General features: G+C 42.0%; 3 protein-coding genes across 7 annotated transcripts; 2 read left to right on the top strand and 1 right to left on the bottom strand.

Annotated features, from left to right (window-relative positions):
* Positions 1 to 75: 75 nt before the first annotated feature.
* LOC122613599 (putative uncharacterized protein DDB_G0271606) lies at positions 76 to 12,325 on the top strand. 2 transcript variants are annotated; one of them, XM_043787836.1, is made up of 6 exons: positions 76 to 396; positions 6,766 to 8,416; positions 10,379 to 10,582; positions 10,647 to 11,237; positions 11,838 to 11,891; positions 11,950 to 12,325. In XM_043787836.1, the coding sequence occupies exons 2-6, from the start codon at positions 6,796 to 6,798 to the stop codon at positions 11,976 to 11,978; spliced, it is 2,499 nt and encodes an 832-aa protein (XP_043643771.1). In that variant the 5' UTR covers positions 76 to 396; positions 6,766 to 6,795; the 3' UTR covers positions 11,979 to 12,325. The 2 variants fall into 2 exon arrangements, with proteins under 2 accessions (XP_043643771.1, XP_043643770.1); XM_043787835.1 differs by lacking the exons at positions 11,838 to 11,891; positions 11,950 to 12,325 and having other exon boundaries at positions 10,647 to 11,747.
* Positions 12,326 to 12,796: 471 nt separating this feature from the next.
* Positions 12,797 to 14,808, top strand: LOC122612946 (very long-chain specific acyl-CoA dehydrogenase, mitochondrial). Its single transcript, XM_043786863.1, has one exon. It carries the CDS (start codon positions 12,845 to 12,847, stop codon positions 14,726 to 14,728), a length of 1,884 nt encoding a protein of 627 aa, XP_043642798.1. The 5' UTR covers positions 12,797 to 12,844; the 3' UTR covers positions 14,729 to 14,808.
* Positions 14,809 to 15,097: 289 nt separating this feature from the next.
* On the bottom strand, positions 15,098 to 18,291 carry LOC122613132 (endophilin-B1). 4 transcript variants are annotated; one of them, XM_043787161.1, is made up of 6 exons: positions 18,100 to 18,291; positions 17,441 to 17,938; positions 17,288 to 17,323; positions 17,014 to 17,204; positions 16,648 to 16,852; positions 15,098 to 16,134 (listed from the first exon to the last, which is right to left on the bottom strand). In XM_043787161.1, the coding sequence occupies exons 1-6, from the start codon at positions 18,175 to 18,177 to the stop codon at positions 16,006 to 16,008; spliced, it is 1,137 nt and encodes a 378-aa protein (XP_043643096.1). In that variant the 5' UTR covers positions 18,178 to 18,291; the 3' UTR covers positions 15,098 to 16,005. The 4 variants fall into 4 exon arrangements, with proteins under 4 accessions (XP_043643096.1, XP_043643097.1, XP_043643093.1 ...); XM_043787158.1 differs by lacking the exon at positions 16,648 to 16,852 and adding an exon at positions 16,196 to 16,436 and having other exon boundaries at positions 15,107 to 16,134; XM_043787162.1 differs by lacking the exon at positions 17,288 to 17,323 and having other exon boundaries at positions 15,101 to 16,134.
* Between the last annotated feature and the right edge of the window lie 990 nt (positions 18,292 to 19,281).

Genomic DNA, 19,281 nt, shown 5'->3' with positions numbered 1-19,281 from the left:
ATGTAAATTTGAAAATATTTGGTATTTTTAAATGTGGTGACAGGTCTCAAAGTCTTGCGTTTTTTTGCCCCTTCCTCTCCGGTCACACTTCTGTTTTGTGATCGCGAAAAGAGCGACGTGAAAATATACGTTTAATTAAGTTTAATGCGACAAATAAAATAAATAACTAAATTAAAACAAATCGGAGCTTTTGCGTGAACTGTGCGTGTAGTTGTGAGTGTGTGAGAAAAGCAAAACGAAAACAAAGCCAACTAAATATTCGAAGGTGCAAAAGTGAAAATTCAGATTGAAAAGCACCGAAATATCGAAATCACAATATTGAATGTCAAAGAACCAACAGCAAAAAGAGCGGGGAACAAAGGAATATTGGAAAACTCCAAGAATTTAACTTATTTGGTAAGTGAAAACGGAGAAAAAGAATGCAAATCGCAAATCTCTGGATTTTGCTTCTTCTGTTCATGCACACAACCACATACCTTTGAGAGCTGCGCAGGTGTGGGTGGATCTGCTCTGTGTGCAAATAACAAATTGTGAAAAACAACTCGCACACACAAGCAGATCACCTAGTGCACCAAATAAAAGCAATAAATAAACACATTCACACACAGGCAACATGTTGTGAATGCGTTTTTAAGGGGGGAGGGGCCATACCAAGTTTTCCAACATTTCACTTTTCCAATCGATCTCAGTTGTTTTTATATATGTATATTTTTTATCTACTATTGCGTAGCTGCCAATGTCACCTGTTTTTTGCTCGCTCTCTCTCTCGCGCTCTCACCCTCCCTCTCGCTCGCTCCCACGCTGGCTAGCTGGTTTTTATCTTGTGCCGTTAACACAGCCATTACGTGTCTCTTTCGCACTCGCACTGCACATTGGTATTCGTGTGTCTGTGCAAGACTGCACGTAACTGTATTACCCTTTCGTACATGCGTATACGTATTTCCGCCTATTGATAACGGCTAAAACTCCCTCGAAATGGCCTTCTTTTCGAAATATGTAAACGAAACCACCTACCACCCACCGCCCACTCAACCCCCCTCCAACCGCTTCTAATCGCAAAGTGCAAATATTGATTTCCTATGTGTGCTTTTAGATTTTCTCCCACTATCAATAACAATGAGCGCTCTCTGTTCGTTGTTGTTGTTTCGGTTTAGTTTCGTATTAAGAAAACAAGTTCACAAGTTTTTGCACTTGTCATGCACTGTAAAAAACAGAAGTGATATTTAAGAGATCTGATCGTAATGAATTAGAAATACATTCATACATCAAATTGCTTGTAAACTTTTGGTCATATCTATAAGAGCAGCTTGTAAATATACAATCGATCTGTAACTCTTAAAAATAAAAAAATAATATGAAATTGACTTCTTTTTTTTCGAGTGTTTATTATTTTTTTCTGTTCCGTTTTGTGACTTTGTTTATGTGGCGGTTTTCTTGTAATTGCGGGAATTTCCCGGCGTTTCAACAGTTGAGAGTGCAAATATAAAGCAGAGAGAGAAAAACCCATCATCTCTTTGTGATTATCTGAATTCAGTTTCAGTATTTAAGCGGTAACTCTCCTTTCGAGCGACAAGCCTGTTCAATATTTTATTTTATTTTCAATAGCATCAAAACTACCCTTTGTCACGGAAATATTTTAATAAATACAAACCCCTCATAAATAAAACCCGATTTAAATGACTTATAATTTATGTGTGCTTATCATGAACTAAAAATGTAATTCCATTATAAATTTGGAAATACCCGAGATTGTGAGTACTTATGTACGTACATTCGTATGTATTTAAGCTAAGATTCATAGAGTTCCACTAAATGTCGCTTATAAAATGATTTTTTGGACACCAAATAAGCAGAAACATAAAAACTTCATCATTACATTTGTTTAAATGAATTGAACTTAATGGATGCTTTTGTTGTATGATGCGGTGCGATAGTGCTTATTATACGCATTATTACCTACCTTACTTTATTTATGAGTACATGCAGCTTTTTTGATTGTCATGCTGATATATCAGAGTTTAATGCTCTTCTGATATAATAGCTAAGATTACATATTACTTTTCATAATGTAATACTCTCCTACTCAAGTACTTAAAAGTCTAGTAACTAAGTGTTTTTTCTTATTTTGAGTGACTACTGTACAGTATATTCTAGCGGTCTCAATGAAAACTTTCCCATCAATTCAAATCTATCTTATCGCCAGCAATTGTGTTGATATTTTGTTTCGGGAAGGGGCGAGTTGAGGAAAATATATGTACATATGTCCCCTGTTGCGAAGAGACACAAATGTCGCGCGATAAGGTGGGCTTCCCCCCGCCAACCGCAACACACCTGGTTGGATTTGGACATCGACTAAAAATAACTCCGCTTCGATTATTTTCACAATTTGAAAAAGGCAAATTGCGGCGATCGGCGGCCTGATCATATGGATGTGTTTTAATAAATGAATAACTTGTTGTATTAGTTATTAGTTTACACAGCAGGCAGGCGAGGTGTTCCACGTTGATTTTCCATTGCGATACCCATTCCATTACCCCGCCGATTTTGATTTCCCATGCCCATATTCAATTCTAGAATTCGGCAATGACGTCAAGGCCTGACGTCTGCAGAAAATTCCGCAAAACGCCTCTTCAAATTATTGGCGAGGCAAGAAAAGCAAAAGAAAATCGGCGAGCGAGCACCAAAATACAAAATAAAATTATTTTCGTTCCATTTTTCGTCTTTTGGTATTTTGTGTGCTGCTTCCATTCCGTTTCATGTCTCTGCATTTGATTTATAATTTTCACAATTCACATACTTTTCTACGTTCCTCTATCTCTTTTTATTTAATTTCCGAGTCGTTTTGTTGTTTTGCGACAAAGTGAAAGTTGTTTTCCATGTTATTTACTGCAGCCCCTTGTTATTTTTTTTCGGTTCATCTCCTCTTATTTTCCCAGTTCATTTCGTCTGTCCATATGTTTTGTGTTTCAAAAGCAAGTTGAAGGTGCGGGCAGGACGCCCTCTAGTACGTAGTTCCTTTCGCAATTATTTTTGTATTCAAGCATATTTTTGGCGATTTTTTGTTATTTATATATGTTTATTTTTTGACATGCCAGACAGCGAGATTTCCGGTCAATATGCATCGATACCTTAAAGTCTTCGAGGGCGCCAACACGGCATGGTAATTCCCCAGTCGGGCTAAGATATTATCAGACCTATTGGGTTGATAGACAGGGAGATTACACGTTGGTTTGGCTGGAAACTAAAGGCTTGGAGAAATACCATTTAAAGATTTGGCTCTAGTTAAAAGTCCGGAAAAAGCCATGACTTTCAGGATAAAACTGGTTTGTAAAGTACAAGATCTGCAGTAAAGCAATTAACAGCTGTTTTATGCAGATTTATAATACGAGCCTCATGAACATTCAAAGTTCACTGGCTTCTGAATACCGAAATGTAATCATTGGAAATTCCCATAAGACAATTTCATGTAAATCGGCCAAAGAACACGCGCTCACAGGCACTGCCATCAAGAGTTTCACAAAGGCATTTTAATGAATGGAAATTTTGCTCGACTAATTACAAGAGTTACACACCCACCGAAATTTCACTCCCTCACAATCCGAAATACCTAAACAATCGTGAGCTGCCATAATTTTAATGACTTTGTAAACTTTTTTTGTTGTATGTTTTTGGCACACAGTGCGAACTTTTATTTCTTTTTTCAGGTTTTTGTTGCTCTTAGCTGGTTTTATGTTTGTTTTGCGTGTCCTCGAAAAGTCAGAATAAAATAAAAAACGAAGTATAGAATAATACAAATGATCTTTTACCTGTACCATAGGTATAATGTCCAAACAGTGCGTAGCATAACTGTAGGTTTATAAAACTAAAACAAAGAATTCCTGTACATAAATTTTGTTAAATTACAAAACAATAGCCTGTTAAAAATCATAAGTGGTATAGAAGTTTATATTAAAGTAACTTCCAGAAACTATTTTCCCATGGGTTATCATAATAATAATTGATTTTATTTCTAGGCCTTTCATGATTTATGGAGATTTCTGGGTAATATCTCTGCAAATCCGAACCGCACTGTACTCTTGTGTGTGCATATGAAGATATGTATAATGCACAGCATTATCATTCCACACGAGTACTCTCAATTTCTTATATACACTATGGCCTGCGAAATATTTGACGTCGATTTCCGATTTTCTGGCTTGTGCATTCTGGGCATCGCGTCTGTATGGGTGTATCTTTGTATCTGTATCTCTCCTATCTGCCCTGCATATATCTGGCTAATTGTGAAGGTCGTTTACGTCTGCAGTCGATCGCCCCATGCTTGTTGTTGTTTGTCTGCCACCCGCTATAAGGAAAAATAAGGGGGAAAACTGAGAGGCAGACGGAGCTGGCAAACAAAACGTAGCAATCTTAAGAGCACAGAAAACGAATTTTCATTGCCTTCCCATCGACCCCTTGGCGATCCCTGCCCCTCCCCCTCCGATTTCATCTCTTTTCCCACCAAATTTCGTACCAAAAACAAAAAAAAAACGGAGAAATTGTCTAAATATTTTCAAATATCAGATCGCAATTTACGTGTTCCGCTCATCCGTCTATAAGTACCCCACAAAATGATGTTGGAATTTTATGGAACTAGAGAAAAAAATACAAACAAATATAGAAGACAAGAAGAATTGTTTTCATCATATTCTGGGGTTTATCTTTAATGACTTCTTAATTTCCTTAGCAACTTGAAAATGTTGTTATCGCGGGCCAAAACAGCTTGCTTTTGATTTTAAAATAAACAGCCACTGGAAAGTGAGAAATGTATATAAAATGAAAATTTATTATTTATGTTTTGCTGGCCAATATTAAAGGCGCCATCGCCGCCAATTTGGTGGCTTATATTTTAATGAATTATACATTTTTTGTATAGATTTCGTGTCGCTGACATGGTTTTTCTTTGCTTTATTATTTGTTTTTATTTATTTTGTCTGACTAAAAGTGGGGCTGCGAGGGCGGTTCTTATACTTGGCTAAGCTGCTGGCTAATTTAAGCGATTTTCATTTGGTCGTTGATGGACAGCAATTAAATGCTTATCCCACTTGATGGGTTTTCGCTTTTTAATATGAATTTGCTGCGTCTTCAACTCTTTCACCTTAGCCAGCATATCATTAATTTTGTGCCTTCATTCTTTTTATTTTTGTTGGTTTATTTGTTTTGTTTTATATGTACAGGCTTTCTTGTTGTTGCTGCGCTTTTTCGAATATTTCATTCAATTTTCTTAGCTTGGCAGTGTTGGTGTGAAACACCCACACAAAAATTTATTTTTATAAAAGAGAGCGGCTAAGAGAAAGATCGAAATTTCTTTTACAAAGTGGTATTGGTGTGGCAAAAATATTGAATGATTTAATTGATTCGTTACGGGATCTATTATTTTTCTCACATTTATTTTGAATTACCTAGCGTAATATCCTATTTGTTCCACGTTGCGTATGCTTGATATGCACTTTGATATCAAGTATTCACATTGTGTACTTCAGAAAACATTCACGAAATGTTTTGCTTCTCAGTATCTTTATTGTTAACACTGGGTTTTAGTTCGAATTTCGACAATTTTCTCAGGAATAAATATATACATATATTATACCTTTTGTTTACGCTCTCCCAAACATTTTCCACACACAAGCACCATGATGCCTCTTTGCTGCTCATGATCTTTTCGATTCGTAGGCCTTTGGTTCTCAAAATGTGCGATATTTGTATTTCAGTTCTTCGCTGGCATTTAAAGCGTTCAAACGCGTTCGAAGCAAACTGAAATCCGATTGATTTTTGTAACGAGAACTTCGGGAGATTTTCGCACTTACGATTAAAAGTGGTGTATACGGAAAAAAAATTAAGCAAAACAATTAAAATTAAATACGACCAAAATAAATTAATAAGCAACGAAATAAAACACATCATAAGATATATATACATGTATGAAAATAATAACCAATTTTTAAAACAAGCAGTGCTTTATCACGACGATAAAATATTAAAAGTGGAATTGTGTGATAAGTTTGGCAACATAAATAATAAACTTTCATAAATGCTAAAGAAAATTTTATGAAATTAAATGTTTTTAACAGATATCATAGTGTAATCTTTGGGTTCAATCACTCGCAATTAATAATAAAAAGCAATTTACTTATATACAATGTAAGTTTTAACAAAAACTAAGAATTACGCACATTTTGAGTATGTGCTATATTTAATATGTTCAAATAATGAGTAAATGGTGTATTTAATTCGAATTCCTATTACCAAATCCGTTTATTAATCACTATTTGTCTGCATCAGCGATTGGATATGTATAGTTTGCCATATCAGTGAAATGAGGCGCCACTAACTTATCTATTCCGGCAATAGATAGTATTTACCAGATACATATATGTGTGACCATTTAATTGTGCTATCCTTGACAATGGCCCATTCTTTTGGTCAATCAAAGCGGAATATAGACAATATGGCACGGCTACGTTGTGTCATAAATATTTTTAAATATCCCATGTCATTTTGGCCGAGATCTCTCTGCCGTCTCTGCTTATCCGCAGCTTTTTTATTATTTTGAAAAATGATAAAACAAAAAACGAAATAGAAAAAGTGCTCGCAACACGCTTAGTAAATGTTCTAAATCGGGCAATGGTATAATCTCGAATGAGTGAACCGAGAAATCGATTTCCTTTCCTCTTGGTAATTGAATTATAGCCAAGCACCTGACTGATGGGTTCTTTTGCACTTTTCCAGGTCTCCAGCTGTGACAAATGATGGCCTAAAATGGCGGCTACACCACCAATGCCGCCCGGATCAAACACCCACCAATTGAATGGCAAAACAGTCGGCAAGGGCAACCCCCTAACTGAGGCGATCAATCAGCACTTTCAGCGGAAGAACCAGAACCAGAACCAAAACCAGAACCAGAACCAGAGTCCCAATCCCAGTCATCACCCGAATCACAATAGTCCCGCTAGCCGCAGCGGGAGCTATGAGCAGCTGGAGCTGCTGGATCACGCAACGCATCCGCAGCAGGAACAGGAAGCCACCAGTGGCAAGGCCAAGCCGAGCTGTCATTGCACCAACATTAGTATTATGCACCTGTTTCATGAGATGAAGCAGGAGTTCCCCACGATACCGGATGCCATAGTGACGCAATGCGTCAATGAGAATTGCCATCAGCGCGAAAACTGTATCCAGATGTTGAGGAAGGAGCTCGCGCTCCATCCCATCCCAGTTCAAAGTTATCCGGCAAAGGTGTTGCAGCAACAGCAGCAGCAACACCACCAGAACAGGCAGGCCAAGCCTCCCACGCCGCTCAAGCCGTCACGGGCAGCACCACCACATCCGGAAGCAGGGCTGAGCAATGGAGTGGCCACGTCGCCAGGTGTTGTTAACTCACATCCTGATACGCAGCCCAGGCCACGACCTACGACGCTTAATCTGCAACGTCAGTTTAGCACGCAGCTGCAGCAAAAGATTCTGCAGCGTCAGCAGCGTCAGCAGAGGGATTACCAGGCGGCCCAGCTGACGCCCACTTCCTTGAGCAAGCCGCTGCGCCGGGCACCGCCACTTCCGCCGCCACCCAAGCCGAAGCCCGGCAGCTTCTCCAACGATTCCTCATGTCTTACCAGTCCCATGAGCTCCAGCGAATCGGAGCTCTCGCTCAATGCGGCCCCCTTATCGTCACCAACGTCGTTGACGGCGACTACTGGTGCTGCGGCGTCAGCAGCAATCGCATCAACGCAACAACAACCCTCGCCGGTGCGACATCGCTCAGTCATTACGCTACAGCCAGAGCCGCCGTACGCGCGCGATTTTCGCAGCATTGACTTTCCGGCGACGACTACGTGTACGCCGCCGCTTCCCTCGCCCAGCTCGGCAGCGTCACCAAGTGCCCCTGGCGGACGCAAGAGCTTCACCTCGCTCAATCTCACCCTGCGCCAACCGACGGGCTCGGCGCAATCGGCCATTGACATCACCGCCGGTCCGGCGCCCAGTGGGCAGGGCAGTGGGATCACCTACTCCAGCGTTAGTTTTGACGCGCGCCGTGGAACGCAGAAGAATTTCCAGCTGACTGTGACGGACGAGGGCAGTGTCTTCAGTGCGGGCAGCGTTCGACCAAGACCTTTATACGCCGCACCCTGTGAACCGGTGGCCAGTGTTCCGGCGAATCAACAGCCGCCTCCGCCAGCAGCAGTGGTGGCAGATGGTCTGGGGGACGCCGATATGACGTCGGACGTGTTCCCATATCCAACGCAGGAGCAGAACCACATTGTGGCATCCAACTATAGTAACAACCATGCAGCCAGCGACAATAACAACATTGGGATCAGCAACAGCACGGACAGTAGTCCCACCATGCCCCTCTACGAAGGAGTCATGGAGGAATGCGATCGCGAAGGTGGGTTACCCTTTATCTGAATGCAGGTGTATGTGTACATATAGCAGGAAGCTCGGTGCTCTTAGGGGCACACGTGCCTGGCCTAGTTGCTTTTTATTGCCATTTTCCACTCAAATACTCTAGGAAAGGGATGTGGTACTTTTAGAAGAAGTTTAAAAAAACATTTTTTAGTATAGCCCATTGATTTAAAATTGTCATCCATCTAAATTACGTTATAGATTGCAAAAGTTTGCTCGAACTTAAACAATAATGGTCCGTATAATAAATTAACAAGAGTGTCTATTGCTTCGCTGACAAAATTCGGATCTACATTCTTGTTATTATTGAGTCCCAATGCCCGTTGGATTCCAATGCTTATCGACCAGACGCCGTCGTAGTTGGGCTCCGAACTTTTGTTATCAGCGAACAGGTTCGCCCAATATTGTTTACACTTGATAAGGAAATCGAATTACGCCCTGAAATAGAATTAGCGGGAACTGGGCTGTCTTATGTTTCGCAAACTGAAACATTTGCGACAGGGTTCAATTTGCTTCAAGGGATTGTTGGGAATGGGTTCAAAGTGACACAACGCAGGGGTTACTTGGAGTCGTGATCGATGCAGGGTGTGTTCAAGATATGGAATCAAAAGCAGCGATCGATGATTGTGAAACTGGTTTAATTATAAAGCAAAAGCAAACTTATTCTAGATGGAGATACATCTTGACGTCATTAACTACGAGATGGGAAACTTATCAGTAGCTGGTAGTGAGTGAGATCACTAGAAAGGAAAAGCAATAGTTGATGTCGTATTGAATGAGATTTTTATACGTACGTTTGTTGGTCAAAATAAATTGATAGATAAACAAGTGATGTACACGTTTATTCATATATTTTTTCCAATTAATTCATAATGATATATTTGTTCGCGTTTTAATTTCGTTGCATATCACATGCATGAGTATGTATAAATCCTTATCCATATCGAACGCCCACGCGTTTCGTATGCTATAGATCGAAATGTCTTTTGTTTTTTGTGTGGCTTCTGGCTTTGGCCATGTTTTTCCCGATTTCGTACCCCCATCTCACTTTTCACATTATTTATACGTATTTCGCTTTGGCCGCTCTTTCTGCGACGTTTTCAATTTGTTTTCGCCGCGAGTCGTTCAAGTTCAGGGCGATTTGTGTGGGTGGTAATACCACAGAGAGAAACAAAGGAAAAGAGAAGAAGGCGGCCAGGAAAATCTCTCCGTTTGATCAACTAAGGTATTAAGCATACGCAGCGTGGGCCCAAAAGGCACTTACACTTTGACATTTAATCACGCGACGCTATCACGAGAAACCACTTTAAATGTCATTCATATTGTTGAAGAATTTTCCACCGGGGCAGAATACATTGGAATCTAGAAAAGTAAGAGCCATTAACGAAATCATTTATCAATTAAAATGCCAGCGAATCCCACATAATGATGTGACATATTCTGCACATAAACTTGGATCGGTGATCCCTTGGCCCACTGCCCTGTTGGCTATTTCCGTTGGAAATCTATCAAGCGTCTAAAAATATTCAAATGAACAGTCGCCCAAAAGCCAAACACAAAATGCATCGAACGACTTTGTCTGTGTGTTTTTTGTATTCATTTATTTTTACCTATTTTTTCGTAGGAATAAATTATTATTAGATTGATTTTTGGTTGTGCTTGCTTGCGCATTTTAACTAAATTTATCTATTTAAATATAAATTCTGTTTATGAACCCCTCGCAATCAGCGGTAGCCAAGCGGGTGGGGTGGGGTAATTATTTTTAGCAACAAAACAGAGTAATAAAATGAGAGGCGTTAGACAGAAAGATAAATCTAGCTGCGGGGAATATTTGGTAATGCGAATGCCGCCCAGCAATCATTTGTTGCCAGGCCAACGGAGCCACACATTCCACACTTAGCCAGCCAATCAATTGATCAACTCTTCTCCTCTGTATCTATTTCAGCTCATGCCGCCACTATTGAGCGGCAGAAGCAGCGGCGCGACAAGCTGGCCAATGCGCTGAGGGACAACAAGAAGCGGCTGCTCGTCCTGGAGCAGGAGATTAACATCCTGACTGAGCCGGTGCCGGTGGGCGAAACTGAAAGACTGGATAGAGATATCAAGCAACTGACTGAGGACTGCAAGCGGATGCTTGACTGCTTAAATGGTAAGAATGATTGCAAAGCATTTTGGCTTGCATCACAGCTAACCCTGTTTCTTTAAATCCACAGAACCACAGGCGAATGGCCCTGGTCCGGCGACCAGTCCAGCGAACCGCCAGCACCTGTTACCCGCCAGCAATGCTCCCCAGCAGCAGGCGCAGCATCAGCCACAGCCATTCCCGCGTCAGCGTCAAGGTGCTCGCGTCCAGGCGCCGCCCAGTTCACTGCGTCTGCACTCGGTGCCGGCAGCACCCATATCCCAGCCGGTGCAGGACTTCGGGCAGCACCACAGCAGTGCTCCCACCTCCGCCTGCCTGACGCCCCAGATGCAGAGTCAACAGCAAATGTTCCAGCTGCAGCAGGAGCCGCCACCGACGTACGCCCAGTACTATCAGTTCCAGCAATACCTGCAGCAGCAGCGACAGCAGCAGTTACAACAGCAGATGCAGCAGCAACAGCAGCAGCAGTTGCAACAGCAGCAGTTACAACAGCAGATGCAACAGCAGCTGCAGCCACAACAGGAGGAAGAATACCTGTCCGACTCCGACGTGGATGAGGAGGAGGAGAGGCTCGACTCTTGGGCCTGCAACATGTGTACATTCCGCAACCATCCGCAACTAAATATTTGTGAGGCCTGTGAGAACGTTAGGATCCAGCCGGGTATGATACGCATTGTTCCCAGCGGAGGCGGGGCCGCTGCTGCTGCCACGCCCCCCAGCACCATTGAGCAGCAACAGCAGCCGCCCCAGCAGCCGTACGCTCTGCATACATAACCCAAAAGCTGCAGCAAACGATTACAAAGTTCTCTTAACGTGCATGAGCTAGCTTCTGACTGTTCCTGCATGCTCGACTTTGAAACTGTGATAGCATTTAAACTAGTAGGCGGCAGGTTCATTATCCACTGCATGGCTCAACCTGAAAGACATGTGCGAAACGAAAAGAAAACAGCGAACGGAAACGAATTGCTTAAGCGCGGCCTCTTTAAATTATTTTTATTTGATTTATGTATGTATAATTTAATAATTAATAATTGCAATCGCCTCAGCCTCAGGCCGTTTAATTTAACAGTAACCTCTTACCGTTAAAAACTAGCTTTAAGCCAACGAAAAAACAGAGTTTATTATTTTTAGCCACCTCAAAAATAAATAAAGAACGTTATTTAAATATTTACACAAGCTTCGCCAGTTGTTGCTCTACACGTATGATTGGTAAAACGCAAAAATACATGTGTCTGGGCTTTGGCCAAATGTTTACTTTTAGCCCCTGTGCTGAGTCGTGAGGACATACATATAACTCTATCGCCGGGCGAAAATCGTAAGTATATATATAATTAACTACAATATCGTATTAATTGATTATCTTCGATGGGCAGGTATTATACACTCCTGGATTCTATCATGACAGTCGGCCAAACGCTCACCATGAGAACATAGACAGCTCCAGAGATATATATCTGAATGCTGTAACTGAATTTCGCTTAAGTCTTCGGTAACTTATCCTAAGGAATTGTAAAAAAACAGAGGAACTATTTAGCAAAAATGCTGCTGGCAGCAATTAATGTATTTTCGGTAATAGATAAGAAAAGACTTTAAGCCACGTCGCATCAACTGAAACTAGCTATTATTAATTGTAACGAAAACCGTGTATATATTGTAAATATTTGTTAAACTAAACAGAAATGAGTTAGGATTTTCTACAAGGGAATTAGAAAAGGTCAACCGACAAGGGAACTTTTGTACGCTTTTCAAAAGCCGCATATTTATCGACATTAAACTGCAATTTAAGAGCGTGATTTGTGTTTCAATTTGTTATTTGTGGGAGTAAGTATTCATCAACAGTTGCAAGTAAAGAACTATTTGCAACATAATAACAAATACAGCAGGATACAGCATCAACAGATTGATAAAGATTTATCCTGTTTCTCTTCCATCATCAAGTTCGAGTCAATATTTTTCTTTAGATGCACTTTGTAGTATCTATACTATCACGCATCTTAAATGCGATGAAAGGAATTGCTATGTATCTATAACTAGTATTATGATCAAAAACATACCCCCAACAACTTTTTGAAATTGAAAAAGCTTCAAGAGATTTGAAAACCAACCGAGTTGAAGATGCCAAACGATGAATACTCCGCTGCAACGAAAAAAATATACCAGATTCGAATTGCGCAAGTCGCGGTGATGACGTCGCTGGGGGTGATCGGGAATGTGGGCACACTGTAGACTCTCGGTCCAAAGTGCGATTTACCAAACAATTTTGAAACTATGTGGAGGCAGACGATCCAAAGTACCAGGTTCCTGGCAGGAAACGCCACACTCTGCAGGCAAATTGCGACGCACAGTCCCAAACTGGGGGCGGAAAGCAATCGCAGCAAGGAGAAGGCAGCTGAGAATGAGTCTTTTATGGCCAACATCTTCCGTGGGTCTCTGGTGTCCAGCCAAGTGTTCCCATATCCAGATGTCCTGACCGCGGAGCAGAAGGAGCTAACCAACAGCCTGATTGATCCGTTCGAACGGTTCTTCTCCGATGTCAATGACGCCGCCCGCAACGATGCCAATGCCAAAATGGATGATGCCACTTCAACGGCTTTGTGGGAGCTTGGTGCCTTCGGAATCCAAGTGCCAGCTGACTACGGCGGCCTCGGTCTGAACAACACCCAGTACGGCCGGCTGTGCGCCATTGTGGGCATCAACGATCTGGGACTGGGCATCACGATTGGCGCCCATCAGAGTATTGGATTCAAGGGTATACTGCTGTACGGCACCCCGGAACAGAAGGAGAAGTACCTGCCCAAGGTGGCCGCCGAGCAAGTGTACGCTGCCTTTGCCCTTACGGAACCCAGTTCCGGATCTGATGCGGGATCCATTCGTTGCCGTGCCGTGAAGAGTGCCGATGGCAAACACTACGTGCTGAATGGCTCGAAAATCTGGATTTCCAATGGCGGAATTGCCGAGATCATGACCGTTTTCGCACAGACCGAGCAGGTGGACCCGAAGACTGGTGAAAAGAAGGACAAAGTCACTGCCTTCATTGTGGAGCGATCTTTCGGTGGCGTTACCAATGGTCCGCCCGAGAAGAAGATGGGCATCAAGGCATCGAACACGGCCGAAGTCTACTTTGAAGATGTCAAAATTCCAGTTGAAAATGTGCTCGGCAAGGAAGGAGACGGATTCAAGGTGGCCATGAACATATTGAACAACGGTCGCTTTGGAATGGGTGCTACGCTATCGGGAACAATGAAGAAGTGCATTGAACAGGCCACAGAGCATGCCAATAATCGAGTTCAGTTCGGTCAGAAACTAAAGAACTACGGATCCATCCAAGAGAAATTGGCCCAGATGAACATACTGCAGTACGCCACGGAGTCGATGGCGTTCACCATTTCACAAAACATGGATGCCGGCAGCAAGGACTACCACTTGGAGGCCGCCATCTCGAAGATCTATGCCTCGGAGAGCGCGTGGTACGTTTGCGACGAGGCGATACAGATTCTGGGCGGCATGGGATACATGGTGGATACTGGTTTGGAACGAGTCCTGCGCGACTTGCGCATTTTCCGCATATTCGAGGGCACCAACGACATTCTCCGGCTGTTCATTGCGCTGACTGGCATCCAATATGCCGGCTCCCACCTCAAGGAACTGCAGCGGGCGTTCAAGAATCCCTCGGCCAATTTGGGACTGATTTTCAAGGAGGCCTCCAGGCGGGCAGCCTCCACCGTCGGCTTGGGCGGCACCGATCTGAGTGGCCACGTAGTGAGTGAACTCTTGCCCTATGCCAAAAAGACGGCCCATTGTATTGATCTTTTTGGACAATCGGTGGAAGAACTATTGCTGCGATACAACAAAAATATAGTTAACGAACAAATTTTGCTAACACGACTGGCCAATGCAGCCATTGACATATACGCGATGGTTGTGACGCAATCCCGATCATCTCGTGCAGTCAGTCTAAATCTGCCAACTGCAGAACACGAGCTCAACATGACCAAGGCACTCACTATTCAGGCGTCTGATCGAGTGATCAAGAATCTACAGGCTGCCACATCCAGTCACCATAGGTCTCTAAATGAGAAGATTTCCACCATTGCGAAAACTACTCTGGAAAATGGCGGAGTGACTACGACTGGAATCTTAGATCAAAACTAAAACAATATATTTTTATACGAATTTTAAGCCCTCTGATTGTTACCCTAGTATGAATGCCAATAAAGTCTTGTAAATAATAATCACTAAAGTCTAAAGTACACATTGCTCGTTTTCGAGATCTTTGAAACTGATTATGCACTATCTTTGAACTGTTTTAGCATATGACTAACAAATACTCGGTCATCTATAACTGAACTCAGATAATAAAACACTTGAAATTCAAGCACCTCTATGCCTTTAAAGCAGAAAAGCTCACAAATATAATTTAAAGCACTTGGTAAGTGCTATCGATAAGATTTGCACATCTAATGAAATATCAAATAAAACAAACTTCATTTTGTGGATTTAATTTTGATCATATATTTGTAATTATGTAGTATAGTTTGTGTTTAAAAATTCGCTTTTCATATTACAACTTTGTTTCTTTGCTGAAAACCTAAAAATCATCGTTGTTTACTTTTTAATTATTGTATTGTACGTCTTCAACAATATTTTTCTGTTAATTTTTAGCTATCAAGCGCCTTGGTGTTTTTAAAGTTTTGCCTTAAATGTAACAAGCAATATTCATTTAATTGACTTTCAAAAATTGCACGCAAAATTTTGTAACATAATAATTGCAGCAGGAAGTATTAAATATATTAGATAATAGTAATGGAAACGCCTTCGCAGAATATATAGATAATAGGATTAACAATCGCATACTTACGTTTATAATTATAGGATATATAGTAAAGCACAGAGAATTTCGCTTGTTAACTAAGATATAGACAAACATAACACATATATAATACTTTTGTCGAGTGTAGAGAAGCTTAATAAAACAGCACTTTCTCTTTAGATATGCGATAAGATTTAACAATTATAATGATCAGAATTTCATAAAATTTACAAGTATAACTTGACGGTTATTCAGGCAGCCAGAATGCATATTTGATAACTGTGTGATCTGTGCAACTGAGTAGCGTAGCTCTTTGGGCAAGGATCTGGGTTTGATTATCACCGAAGGCTAAACTACAATGCTTTTTCTAACAACACGCACATGAATGTATATGCCTTGTATATATTTATGTATGTATATTCTAATAAATTATTGTACTCTCTTGCTAGTGCCAAATGCCGCTTTGGCCGCATCTTCTAATTGTCCAATTGCTTTCCCATCTCGCGATCGTCTCTGCTTTCTTAACGTATAAGTATTGCCGTACTTGGAGTATTTTTCTTGTCATTACTTTTGGTTGAGATTATTGAATGATTGATTATTGCTGAACGAATTGGAGGGCTTAGAGGGTGACGTCGTGCTCTTCATCGAGCATTTCAACAAACGCGCGTGGCACCAATCCTTTCATAAGACCCTGTTTGCCGTACATGTAGTCCTCGTTTACTGGTGAGCATTCCGTCACGAAAATCACCTGGAAAATTAGTTATATTATAGCCTTGCTTAAAATAGAGCATTTACTTTAAAAGCATTACCTCATTTGCGCTCAAATTAAGCTCGGTGTGATCCTTGGCGTCGTAGGAGCAAAGGACGCGCGCCCTCTGCATCTGATCCGTACTGACGTGCATGGGCTGATTGGGCTTGTGGCCAGGGACAACCATATTGGCAGAGTGATTGTTGCCCGGACCACGGGCGGCGGCTCCGGACGATATGTTGGACTTGCTGGCACTGGCCTCGTTCACATCGAGCGGAATGTATGGCGTGGGGCCTCCCAAGCTGATGGAAGATGCAGAGTTTAATGAGTTTTTGATTCGGTTTGATTGCGGGCTCTAAATGGAGAGATGAGCGTCTGAAACCTGACTTTACAAGGTGCAACCACTACCGATAACAGCAACCTATCTAGTACGTATGATTTAAAATTAAATGCTAATGTTAACTGGCTGGAATCCGATTTGATATTAAGATCACAATTATAAGACCCCTAAACTGTGGAGACGGCTGTCGTATCGAATTCTATGTGAAAGTCTTCCAGCAGATTTGAAAGCGACTTGTCCAAATCGGGATCTAAATCGCTATCTAGGGCTGTGCCCCCCAATGAATCGGAATCACAGGAATGCATCGACACCGAGCTGGGAGGCCCACAATCAACGTCTTCGCTATTGATGCGCAGGCGTGGCTTGGGATGCTGCATTCTGTAAGACCACAAGCAGATATCATAACGCACAGTGAGATGACCAGAAGGGAGCACGGGTTTCATCAAGGATGGGTCTCGGTGTATTGGTGTGCAAGAAAAGATTCGTTTGGTGCCTACATGGAAATCACAGCCATCCTCCATCGGTCTCCTTCTACTTACTTGGCCAGCTCACGCTGTAGCTGCTCCATGACATCGCCGCACTGTTTGTAGTAGCGCACTTGCGTCTGGATGAAGGCGTGCAAGTGACGCAAGTGAGAGGCCTGCGATGTGCTGATCCCGTCCAGCAGCAGCTGGGTGATCTCCGACTGCCGGTCGAATTCGGCCTGAGCCACCCGCAAGTCGCGCTCCGCCTGGAAAATAATCGCAATTAGAAATTTGCTTATTCATGCTTATGATTAGCCATAAATTCAGAGCTCGGTCAAGGTTTCGATACCTGTTCCAAGACGGCCTCTGGCGAGATGCCATCTTTCTATACATTCCGGGCAGCAGAGGGCAGAAAAAGACCGTGAGTGAAAAAGCCATTACGAAACCCAATCAATCATTCCCCCTTGCAAAAAGAAAAAACCTTCTCATCCCACCCACTCACCGATTGCTGACCCAGCATGCTGCGCGCCTTCTTCACCCTGTTCTTGCAGGCGTCTAGATCCAGACGCTTGGTCTCCAGGATGCCGCGCTCCTTGCCAATTGTCTTCATTTCGCCGTCTAGGAACTTGCGCAACGGCTGTGTGAAGCAAATGCCCGAGGTGGCTATAAAGTCATGCTCGCATTGGCCTAGCTTCTGTTCCGCCTGGCCGACCTTGATCAGAGCCTGACCATAGGGTAGATCCTGGCCGAAATCGCCACCAGCCTCGATCATGTCCAGAGCCAGGTGCTCTAGGTTGCTCAACCTTTTGGGCTTCGACTTTTCGATCTTCTCGAAGATGAAGTCTTCGACCCGGTTCTGCGGATTGGGTATCAGCACCGACTCTGTATCGCGCACAATCTTCTCCGTCCATGTCTTAGTCACATCAGCCCGCTCGGCGAGATTCTGGAAGTGCAAGTCGTACTCGGTGCGCTCCGTGGTGCCCAGTTTCTCCTCCGTGAGCTGAAAAGGTCATTGCAAGTGATGGAGAGGCGTTGAAAAGGGCAAAGAAACAACAAAAGTGCTTGAGCTCGGTTTTGGGGGACATCTGACATTTCCCCATCCACCGAAAGTCCAACACCACCCGCTTTTTTTCAGCCACCCAAATTCATTGATTTGTTCACCTGCACCACTCGTGATATCGTGCTGCCCGCCTCCTTCACCAGGTTCTTCACATTGAAATTCGGCAGATTTATGTTCATTTTTGCCGAGATGTTCGCCAGATAGTACTGCTGCTGATAAAGTTTAAATTTAAATTCCGCTACACAGCCCAAATTTGTTTGTATTTATTTCCTCTGACTCGTAGTGTGACCTATCGTTTCTCATTGGAATATACCAAATATACCGAAATAATACCCAATGCTCTAATTGGAAATGAAGGCTGTTAGCTGGCTGTTAACAGATACATATCTGTTAGCTAACAGTTTCGGTAAGTCAGGGGTGGTGAGTATCCAGATAGTACCGAAAGTTACTCTGACCGGTTTTAAAAAATTAAAAAATTGTTCAACTACAAAACAATCAATAAAAACGAGTATTTTTTATTATTTTGTAATATTTTTGTAGACGCCCCTCACAAATAAAACACGATTTAAAAAACAGTTAAATTGAACTTTTCACATTTAATATACACTCATTAGACATATATTATCGGAGCGGAAAAATTGAAACATGCATTCAATTGATAACTTTTCACCACTCTGCTGCTTCTTACATTTATGGCTGACTTTCGCTTTTCCTTATACAAGGTATGACAAACTGTGCAAAATCGAGTGTGCTTTATCACTTTCCTATATAGTTTTCGGCTCGAATTCATATTCATGTTGAGCGAGAATAATACACAGAGTTCTGGACAAAAATCAATTACAGCTATAAATATTTTAACTATCTGGTTTATATCGGATACTTTACACACACGTTAGGATGCACGTGTTGTTTAGGTTTTCCTTCAATGTCGCAACTATTCCAATGCCATGATATTCGCCAGAACACCAATCCGTTAAATTCCATTGTGCTGCAATTGTTGGTGATTATAATACTTAATGGACATTTATAATACATTTAATGGACATCTAGATCTTTATGGAATGGGTGTGTGTTTTGCCCTACACTACTAGTGTTCTAGTGTTCACATTAATAGTTAAAAATCTACAAATTCTTTATCCGACCTCAATATTTGATACAGCAGGTCGCATTGCACACATTAACAAAATGGTTTTGCTTAGGCTCTTGATTTAGTGGACCTTGTGTAAAATCACATATTGCATTAATGTAAAACTACGCTGACATGAACCTAAAAGTAGCCCTTG

This window comes from Drosophila teissieri, chromosome 2R (genome assembly GCF_016746235.2).
Source record: "Drosophila teissieri strain GT53w chromosome 2R, Prin_Dtei_1.1, whole genome shotgun sequence".
In the NCBI taxonomy this organism is placed as follows: domain Eukaryota; kingdom Metazoa; phylum Arthropoda; class Insecta; order Diptera; family Drosophilidae; genus Drosophila; species Drosophila teissieri.
This window is presented reverse-complemented; position numbering and strand designations above follow the sequence as displayed.

Bases quoted from the DNA above. Each gene is read 5' to 3' on its own strand.
- LOC122613599 (XM_043787835.1), top strand. From the start codon at position 6,796: ATGGCGGCTACACCACCAATGCCGCCCGGATCAAACACCCACCAATTG. The intron at 8,417-10,378 runs GTGGGTTACCCT...TATCTATTTCAG, and splicing joins GGAGGAATGCGATCGCGAAG to CTCATGCCGCCACTATTGAG. The intron at 10,583-10,646 runs GTAAGAATGATT...TTAAATCCACAG, and splicing joins GATGCTTGACTGCTTAAATG to AACCACAGGCGAATGGCCCT.
- LOC122612946 (XM_043786863.1), top strand. From the start codon at position 12,845: ATGTGGAGGCAGACGATCCAAAGTACCAGGTTCCTGGCAGGAAACGCC.
- LOC122613132 (XM_043787158.1), bottom strand. From the start codon at position 18,177: ATGAACATAAATCTGCCGAATTTCAATGTGAAGAACCTGGTGAAGGAG. The intron at 17,324-17,440 runs GTGAGTGGGTGG...CGGAATGTATAG, and splicing joins GCATGCTGGGTCAGCAATCG to AAAGATGGCATCTCGCCAGA. The intron at 16,135-16,195 runs GTAATGCTTTTA...CTAATTTTCCAG, and splicing joins TTAATTTGAGCGCAAATGAG to GTGATTTTCGTGACGGAATG.